Source organism: Pristiophorus japonicus (genome assembly GCF_044704955.1).
Source record: "Pristiophorus japonicus isolate sPriJap1 chromosome 24 unlocalized genomic scaffold, sPriJap1.hap1 SUPER_24_unloc_2, whole genome shotgun sequence".
NCBI lineage: Eukaryota > Metazoa > Chordata > Chondrichthyes > Pristiophoridae > Pristiophorus > Pristiophorus japonicus.
Window position 1 is genome coordinate 3,313,679 of NW_027250649.1, and position 10,799 is coordinate 3,324,477.

A 10,799-nucleotide genomic window follows, 5' to 3' on the forward strand; every position below is an offset into this window, starting at 1 on the left:
TGCAATACACACCCGACATTGCATGACGACGCATCACATGTTCGTACCAAATACTTGCATGGATCATAAAACATAAGCAATTTGTTTGAGCATAAAAGTTTTCTAGCTTGCTCAAAGGCATTTTCTTGGTTTTACCGTATACCCATTCATTTCCGTTACGCAGTAAAAAGTGTAATGTTTCTAACAGTGTGCTCAGACCGGGTAAGAAGATACCAACGTAGTTCAGGAGTCCTAGAAACGACCGTAGCTCCGTCACATTCTGTGGTCTCGGTGCGTTCCTGATTGCCTCCGTCTTCGAATCGGTGGGCCTGTTGCCATCTGCTGCGAGCTTTTCCCCAGGAACTCCACTTCAGGCACCAGGAAAACTCACCGACCGTTTTAACCTGAATCTCCCATTATAAGGTCGACTGAGAACCACCTGCAGTTTCTGCAGATGCTCGACGGTGTCCCGACCTATAACCAAGATGTCATGCTGGGCGACCACTGTACGTGGGGCCGACTTCAGTAAGCTTTCCTGTTCCCCTGGAATATCGCCGTGGCTGATCGCGTCCCAAACAGGCATCTGTTGTAAATGACGAGACCTTGGAGCAGGTGAGCCCCTTAGATGGTTCCTCCAGCTCCTGCGTCAGGTAGGCCAAGGTCAGTCCAGCTCTGTGAACGTTTTTCCTCCCGTCAGTGTCGCAAATAGGTCTTCTGTCTTTGGTAGTGGGTATTGATTCTGCAGGGAGAAACGATTGATCGTTACTTTGTAATCACCACAGATTCTGACAGTGGCGTCTCCCTTCAGGACTGGAGCGATCATTGAATTTAATCGGCGAAATGATCCCTCTCATTGCAGCCGGTCCACCTCGATCTCCACCCTCTCTCTCTTCATGTATGATACTGCTCTCGCATTGTTATGGTTGGGTCACGCCCCGGGAATCAAATGGATCTCCACTTTTGCTCCTTGGAAATTCCTGATACCCGGTTCGAACAGGGAAGGGAACTTGTTTACGACCTGGGCACATGAAGTGTCGTCGACAGACGAGAGTGCTTGGATGTCGTCTCAGTTCCAGCATATCATTCCCAGGCAGCTCCTGCCGAAAAGCGTGTGGCCATCACCTGGGACAACCCAGAGTGGTAATTTTTGCACCACTCCATCGTAGGAGACCTTTACGGTAGCACTGCTTAATACGGGAATCAATTTATTTCTGTATGTTCTCAGTTTAGTGCTAATCGGAGTCAGGACTGGCCTTGAGGCCTTGCTGCAGCACAATTTACCAAAAGTCCTTTTGCTCATAATGGACAGGCTCGTGCCCATGTCCAGTTCCATTGACACCGGGCGTCTACTTAATTCAAACTTCAGCATTATTGGGGGACACTTTGTGGTAAATGTGTGCACCCCATATATCTCTTCCTCAGTCTCAGGCTCTGGTTCGTCGTGATCCCCCCATGGATATATCCTCCTCTGGAACATGGTGGTTTGCAGGATTAGCAGTGTTTGCAGCTCGCCTGCACATGCGTTGCAGGTGTCCAATTGTTCTACAGCCCGAGCAAAAGTTTCCTTTGAAGCGGCTTGAATGGAAGCGATGATTGCCTCCGCAGCTCCATCAAGGTCCTTGCATTCATCACCCTTGATGGTGGACTCTGAGACATCTGCGGACGTGCAGCTGTAGGCATGTGAGTCCTGCTCTGTACGTTACGATTCGATAACCACGATACGTTGTCACAGTATTTGCGACAGCACTCTTGTGGTGAGAGATTTGTTTGGTATTGTCACTGGTGGCGATGAACGCCGAGGCTATCACTCTTGCTTCGCTCAAGGTTGGGGTCTCTGCAGTCAAAAGTTTGCGAAGTATTACTTCATGGCCGATGTCAAGAGAAATAAGTCCCTGAGCATGTGTTCCAAGTTTCCTTCAAATTCACAATGTCCTGCAAGGCATCTTAGCTCGGCGACGTAACTCACCACTTCCTGGCCTTCAGACCTTTTCTACCGGTTCGTCGACATCAGAATGCTTTTGTTCGGGTTTATATGCTCTCGGACCAGTGTGCACAGATCATCGTACGACTTCACTGTGGGTTTCGCTGGAGCAAGCAGATTTTTCATGAGGTCATACGTTGGTGCCCCACAAAAGCTGAGGAGGAACACCCGTCATTTGGCAGCGTTCGCTTCTCCTTCCAGCTCATTGGCCACGAAGTATTGGTTGAGTCACTGCACGAAGGTTTCCCAATCATCTCCCTCCGAAAATATATCCAGGATGACTATAGTTCTCTGCATTGTAGCGATGGGGTTCACTATCAATATCTCGTCGCCAGTTGTTACATCTTGCATCAAGAATCTGACCAGATACTGTGAGCTCAAAGTAAGTTGTGGCCATAGTCCTTTATTCAGGTCTCCCGAGTGCCTCTCCAGCCTGTGAGGTCTCCTTACGTCCAGATGCTCCCAAGCGATTGTGGGATTACTTGGGATGCAGGGGGATGTACCCTCTTGTGTTTAAACAAGGTATTTAAAGGTTTACATATAGTATTTGCCACCAGTAATGTTAGAATAGGGTCACCACCAGTAATGTTACAGAAGAGTCACCACCATGAATGTTAGTGTAGGGTCACCACCATTAATGGTAGAGTTAATTCATCGGCAGTAAATTTAGTGTAAGATAAGCAGCATTAATGTTAGAGTAGGATCAACACCAGTAATGTTGGAGTAGGGTGAACACCATCAATTTTAGATTAGATTCACCACCAGTAATGTTGGTGCAGATTCAGCAGTAATGTAAGAGAAGGTTCACTAGAGTAGGAGACTCGAACTCGGGGGCACAGCCTTAAAATACGGGGGAGCCAATTTAAAACCGAGTTGAGAAGGAATTGCTTCTTCCAGAGGGTTGTGCATCTGTGGAATTCTCTGCCCAAGGAAGCAGTTGAAGCTCGCTCATTGAATGTATTCAAATCACAGATAGATAGATTTTTAACCAATAAGGGAATTAAGGCTTATGGAGAGGGGGTGGGTAAATGGAGCTGAGTCCACGGCCAGATCAGCGTGATCTTGTTGGCTGGCGGAGCAGGCTCGAGGGGCTAGATGGCCTACTCCTGTTCCTAATTCTTATGTTCCTATGTTCTTATGTTCTTATTAATTTTGAGGAAGTCCAGAACCAGGGATCACAGTCTAAGGATAAGGGGTAAGCCATTTAGGACCGAGATGAGGAGAAACTTCTTCACCCAGAGAGTGGAGAAGCTGTGGAATTCTCTACCACAGAAAGTTGTTGAGGCCACTTCACTAAATATATACAAAAAGGAGTTAGATGTAGACCTAAATACTAGGGGGATCAAAGGGTATGGCGAGAAAGCAGGAATGGGGTACTGAAGTTTCATGTTCAGGCATGAACTCATTGAATGGCGGTGCAGGCTAGAAGGGCCGAATGGCCTACTCCTGCACCAATTTTCTATATTTCTATATTTCTATGTTTCTATGTTTCTATCACAAACAGAAATGTTAGATAAGTATCATCGCCAGTAATGTTAGCGAGAAGTCAATACTAGTTATCATTACAGTAAGAAAACAAAATTGAATCACACATTGGATGAGTGAATATTTCACTGAATTAATGATTCCCCAAGAATCTAACGTAGCATCTGCGAGAAATGTTCCCTTCAGGGATCACGGGTATTGTGCAGAACACATTCCCAGCGGAATTACTTTCCGTTCAATGATTTTAATGTTCGCATTTTAATGGACTGAGTTGAAAAATTTCCCAATTGGTGGCCTGGGAACACTGAAGTAGAAAATCGGTCCTTGTTTTTTACGTGACTGTAACTAACGCCAGTTATTGTAACACGGTTTTCTCACGAGGCCACCGATCATTTTATAAAGGTTGAGCTTTAACGGATCTCAAATAAACTCCAGTTGGTGCCATAAAGCTGGAAAGAAGGGGCAAATTCTTCCAAAAATGGAACTGCCAACAGTTTTGCGGATAAAGAACATTTATTATCCTATTCTCTCAGCATTTGGAGTTCCGGGTAAGTCAATGTATCATTTGTCTAATAGCTGTTCAATGTCTCAATGTAATGATATACAGTATAACCGATTCCAAGAAGATCCGCAGTGCAGAGTCATTTATCCACCGGGATAGGTTGGGGAATATCAGCGGGCATATTATGAGTCTGAGCTTATGCTGAGGCGCTATTCTGGCTGTTAGATCGTGAGCACACGATACTCACGTTACCTCCATAAAGTGAAGGAGGACGAGGAAGACAACCCGGCCCCTGCAACAGTATGTAGTTCAGTAAAGAATGTGTTGCATATTATCCATGGTCATCAACTCATTGATTGCGTGTTCCCTGGCTATCCTTGTACTCGCCATCTCCAACCAACAGAAGACTGTTGTTATGTGGTTATCTAGATACCTGGAGCAATAATTGCCACACAGGGAGCTGTTCCCTTCTCGCCTACAAAGAACCTTCGCGGCTCCACCAGCTCCCTCCGGAAGATTATAAATAAAGAGTTTCGACTTAAACTTAATGTTTGTGTTTCAGCTGGTTGTATTATTTGAGGTGACATATTTGTATTAATTGTTCAGAAATTATAGGTGATGCTTGATGATGTCCGGCTGAGCTGGAAACAAGACTGATTTTCAGTCCCACGATATTCAATATTGAATGTTTAATTTATTTTGAACAAATTGTACAAAGCTCGCCGAATTAAATATAAATAATCCGCGTCTTTCTCCATAAGTGGGGACACATCCGAGCATTTCCCCACAATAAACGGTGAAATTTAACTGAGTGTCACCATTACTGGTCACTCTACTCTCTCTGTCTTACAGCAAACCTGCTGACAATCGTGATTCTCTGCAGAGGAAACTGCGGCCTTTCCAAATGTATCTCTGTTTACATGGTGGCCATGGCAGCAGCAGATCTACTGGTCATGATCTTGCATGTAATCGTGTATCAAACTTTGAGCTATCACTTTCCACATTCATTCCTGAACTATACTGCCATGTGTATGTTAAATCTGTTCCTGAATCCTCTTACCGTGGACATGTCGGTGTGGTTTACAGTCTGCTTCACATTTGACCGATTTATAGCTATATGCTGTGAGAAGTTTAAAACCAAGTATTGCACAGTGAGAACTACGGCCACGGTTATAACAACCGTCTCTGTCCTGATCTGTTCAGAGAACATCCCTTTTTGGTTTGCCTATGAACCTGAACGAATCATTAATAATGTCCACTGGGGGTGCCGCTACAGTGTGAACTTTTTTATATCGCCTGCAGGTATAGCATACTGCTGGTTCAAAAGTCTTTTTGTTGCTTGGCTTCCTTTTGTTTTGATATTACTGTTTAATTGTTTGACAGTCAGACGTATTTTATTGGCCAGTAGAGCCCGTAGGGGACTCCGGGGTCATGCCAATGAGAATCAGAGCGATCCAGAGATGGAGAACCGGAAGAAATCCATCATTTTACTGTTCAGTGTATCGGGCAGTTTTATACTGTTGTGGCTGACAGCTGTTGTTAGTTATTTGACTAGCAGCCTGACAAACCCCGTGCAATACCGAGGCGATTATACAGCTCCTGCATACATCGCCACAGAAACCGGATTGATGCTCATGTATTTGAGTTCGTGTACAAACACCTGTATTTATGCAGCTACACAAACTAAATTCAGAGAAGAGCTGAAGACGGTGGTGAAATCTCCTTGGACAATGATTCTGACTTTATTTAAAAAATGAAAAATCTAAGCAAAGCTGTCGGCCTGATCAGATCTCAATTATGCTACGATGAAAATAAATTGTTCGATTAAAATAAATATTAATATAAACCAAAGCTTCCTGTTGTAACGAGAGTTAAACAGCAGCCTGTTCCACGTTAGAATAGCAGTCTTTCTGTCAGTTCGAAAAAAATATGATGTTGTGAAACTGAACTTGTGACTCCCACATTGTGGCGTGCGTTTGATGTCCGCTCATTATCCAGGTTGAATAGAATCGATTCCATCCAAATCAGCGCACGTCCCGCTGAATATTTAAGGGAAGATGCAGGACTCAGCAATTAACTGCCTCACCACTCAGGTACTGAAATGAGACGCCTCAGTTTAATTATTGAAATAAAGTGTCCTTTAGTGTAGAAATAATGTGTTGCAATTGGGGTTATTTGTAATTATGTAATCTCCGTGTGATTGCGGCAGGCGCTGGACTCCCCATCAGACTCCGCCGCCGATTGTCTCCTGGACAAATAGAACGGGGCAATATTTCGTGATCAAGTTCCAAGTGTGGAGACAGTAGGAATTTCAATTGTCAATATGGCATTAGACATCATTGTTTAAAATATCGACTTAAAATCTCACTGTACATCACAATGGTATAATGTTACAACAGGAACAATCCATTCGACCCAACCAGTCCTTATCGGCCTTTACATTCCAGCAGAGTAAATAGTTCAAATCCCTTTACCCGAAGTTCTCAACATCCCTTCAACTCATTTTTGTTCATCCATCTATCGTAATTGATATTGAATATTGAAATAAATTCTGTCTCCGTTAATTCACAGTCTGAGAACTCACTGTGTAACGTGTTTTATCGAAAAATCGATCCTAAATCTCTCACATGTCTTTTATCTGTGGCTCTTAGTTCTTGAACTCTGAACCAATGGAAGCAGTCTGCTTCTATCTATCCTGTCCAGACATTTTTGTTAATTTAAAACACCAGGGTAAGATTCGCCAAAAGTTACGAGTCTGCTATCAAATCACAATCTAATAAAATTCGGGAAAAGTTTTAATTAAAATAGTTAATTGACAGCTTTCTCTTTGAGATTGTGGTGACCTTGCTTATACTGAACAAGGAGAAAGCATATTTGATAGCTTGGTCATGACCCCAACCTTTGGGCCCATTAAGGGGAAGTTGAGAATCAAACAACTTCAGACCCCCCTCCTCCCACGATCTTTTGATAGATGGCCATAAAGCTTTGAATGGGATGTCCTATGCTGGATGATGCTGGAATATCACTGTGTGTGCAGAAGTGACATTATTCTGGTCAAGCAACCAGTAGATATGCAGGATGAAATGCCGTGAAGAACAGATGCAGGATATGGTTAGGCACGCTGACAACAACACTACATGAAATGGTTGATGTGGCTCTGGAGAGTGGGAACCTTTGTAGAACCAATGGTAGAGGGCTGCGACAGAAAATAGGTCGAGATAGAAATGTGATGCTGATGACATGACTTTTAAATACACTGACGTCAATTGAAGTGTAAATATGAGGTAAAGTTTAATCAGACTGTCCTGAAATCTGCTAATATTATCGTGCTTAGCCGTTATATAGCAGAAATATTAATCTTTATCCTTTGCTTGTAAGGCAGGGGAGTGCAAGTCAATTTAAAGCACCATTGAGCTGATGGGCCAGGGCTGCTCCTGTTGCAAAGTTCACGTTCAGGGTGAAGTAAAAAAAAATTATAGTCATGTCATTGCATACTGATTCATAAATGTTACATAATTTAATCATTTAATAACATGCGTAAGGTGTTAGCTATATAAAGGAATCATCTTGGCATGCATCATACTTTTAAATTTACATAAATGATACAGAAACAATGCAAGACATTTATGGCAAGGTTTCACTTGTAGAATTGCAAAGATATGGAACAAGGATGCAACCATTGATAAGATAATAGAATAAGGGTATAATAATTGGTGGTTCAATGAAAACGCAGCTAGATCGGTAAGGAAACTGTCAGTACTAATACAGAATCAATAAATTAAATTCCCATTAAATGTCGTTGACTTATATTTTTTATATAATTATACAACACCGAATGTTGTGCAATTCTTTGTAGAGGAAGTGAGAGAAATATATAAAAACGAGCTGCAGGTAATAAACATTTGACATTTTTAAAAGACGATAGCACTGAGCTCAGAATTGTAACAATTTCGAATTTCCAAACAACCACCAGGTGTGGTTGTAATTTATTCATTTGAACTGCATGTTTAATTTCCATTGCAGGTAAACCGTGTTCAATACTCCTATAGCACCTCACGTCTATGTTCAACATCCTTATTGAAAAGCCTTAATACTTCAAAAGAGAATGGTCTTCATTTAGAATTGTGAATAAGTGCCTCCTTTTCCATCACTTTTGAACGTTCCGTCTCATCTTGAGTTTCAAACTGCAAATGCCACCTTGTTTAGTTTTCCCGATGATCGCAGCTCTGCCAATCCGGTCGGCACCCACTTCTGGGGGAAGTGGTGGTGAGTTGCGGGCAGTTTTGTGCAATAAGCACATTCTCATTTAATTGGATACAGACAACCAACTGTATTTAAGGCGCGGGTCAGGCCACAGGCAAAGGTTTTAGTTCCATCGGTCAGTGCCGTATCTGCACCCAGCTGCACTTGTGAGAAGGCGATGTGTAATCAACCACATCATCTACTATAAACATGTAAAATAAAAGCAAAGACATGAACAAATTAACCGTTACATTAACGTGTCAAAATCTGTCCCATGGAGTTGTGATTCTCCAGTCCCCTGTTTCTAATTGTATAATTGATGTGTTCCGTTGATATTTTCTATTTATAATGAAACAGTTACTGTGTTTCCCTGACAATCTGTGCCCTCCATTTGTTATTAAATAGCAATGGGTGTTCCTCTGTCACATGCTGACTATGTTCCATGATCCCCAATTTCTAATTAACCCTTGCCTCCTCAATACCCCTGTCCTCTATTACCAATTAATCAGTTATTGTGTTCCACCATTCTCTTTCTTCCTCAGTTACAATTGCACTATTATTCTGTCCCACTAAATGCACCTTTATTCTATTTCTAATTAAAACGTTACTTCTAAATAGCCGTGTACTCTATTCCGAATTAAATAATTACTGTGTTCCCCAATTCACCATGTTCCCCATTTCTAATTAAAACAGTTACTGGGTTTCACTAAATTTACCGTTATTCTAGTTCTAATTAGACTGTTACTGTATTACCCTATTGTTCAGTTTATTCTATTTATAAGTAAACTATTATTCTATTCCCCTAAACTCTGCAGCCTTGTTTTTCAAATTAAACAGTTGCTGTATTTCTTTAAATTCGCTTTCCGTGTCTTGTAATTAAACACTTACTGTGTTACATTGTGGACCGGCCCGACCTGCGTGAGAACGCCACCACACGTCAGGCCATAAATATGGCTGGACGCCAACATCGTGGGCCGCCTTGACCTGTATGAGAACACCACTGCCGGTCGGGGCTACAATATATCATGGGAGCTGGAGCGCCGGGCCCTGCAACATCGTGTGCCAAGATGCGACGAATGAGAGTACGGTGTCCAGAAGAGCCGACAGTCCAACTGCAGCACGAGCCTGCCCACATGGCAATGTGTGTGCGCACTAGACCCGTGGAACAGAGCAGGTCTCCAGTCGTCTTGGTTCAACCCTTGCCACTGGATAAAGGCCGAATTCTGTCAAGCATGTGTGGTGGCTGATGTGCTACGGTCATCACGTGTTTAAAAAAATCCACGCACCGGCATCTTCCACCCCCTCAATTGGAGTCCAGGACGGGAATATTGCGTCCTTCATTGAAACATCTGTGAACTCTTGTGGAAGCAAGTCAGCTTCTTTCGTGGGACCGCCTATCACTATGACTGTGCTAAAGTGAACGCTCCTATGCTCCTAATTTCCTCATTTTATCCATGTGATACACAACGTGCTCTTCCGAATCCATTAACACCAAATCCCAAAACATGATCGATCACTCAATTTCCGTTCCTAGCCCCAAGCTAGCTGATAATATGAACTGTTCCCTCTGCTCTGGTACTATTCCGCTTCCTTTCAAATCTATCATCATCACACACCTCCGATCACATACACCTTGATCCCATTTTTTGTAAACTATCGCACCATCTGAAACTTTCTATTCCTCTCCAAAGTACTTAAAATTAATGCTGATTCCCAAATCTCGGCCCAACTTGCCCGCAACTCCATGACTGAAATTTGCAAACCAGTTTTTTTTCTTTGCCACAGCAATCGAATGATCACGATCGAAATCACTAACAAAATCTTAGTTTCTAACGAATGGATTTCAAACAAGCCATTTGGCCACTCAAGCCGTTGCCTCAATTCAAGGAGATCGGTCATGATGTCATTGAAAGGCGGAGCAGGCTTGAACAGCCAAATGACCTCCTGCTGCTCCTATTTGCTCTGTTCTTATATTCGTATCCTATTTGACTGACACCATGGTGCACTATCCTGCCTCATTCTTCCCGGTTTTGATATGGGTGAATACACCATCCTCCTCCAACGCCTTTCTTCCATTTTCCAGCTGAGTGGGACTGCCCACACCTGGTTCCAGTCTTTCCTATGCAGTCAGAGCCAGAGAATATTCTGCAATAGTTTATATTCGCACTCTCACAACGTTACATTGTACTCATTGCTCCTCCGATTGCTAATCACTTGGCTGCTCCTTGACTGCATCTTCCAGAAACACAAGGTCAGATTCCACGTGGGCATGACGACACACATCACCTCCATCTACCTCGAGCTCTCTACTGCCTCTGTGTGGTCAAACCGCTTGTTTGACATCCAGTGGTCCAAAAGACAAAATATACTTCACTGGTCAGATTAAATGTATTGATTTTGGTCCCAGTGACTCCATCTCCCTCCCTGGTCAAGGTTCCAGGCTGAAACAGGCTCTACACAACCTCGGTGTGTCAATTGAGCCCGAGCTGATCTTCTGCCCCCTTATCATCTCCATCACAAAGATTGCGTAATATCACTCAGCTCTCCCCACCTGCTGCTAAAACCCTCCTTGATTTTGTCACCTCCAGACGTTTATCCGATACCCGACTC

At 43.1% G+C, this 10,799-nt stretch overlaps 1 protein-coding gene across 1 annotated transcript; it reads left to right on the top strand.

Annotated features, from left to right (window-relative positions):
- The first annotated feature begins 3,923 nt into the window (after window positions 1–3,923).
- Window positions 3,924–5,704, top strand: LOC139241214 (probable G-protein coupled receptor 139). Its single transcript, XM_070869878.1, has 2 exons — window positions 3,924–3,993; window positions 4,800–5,704. Exons 1-2 carry the CDS (start codon window positions 3,924–3,926, stop codon window positions 5,702–5,704), a joined length of 975 nt encoding a protein of 324 aa, XP_070725979.1.
- Window positions 5,705–10,799: the final 5,095 nt, after the last annotated feature.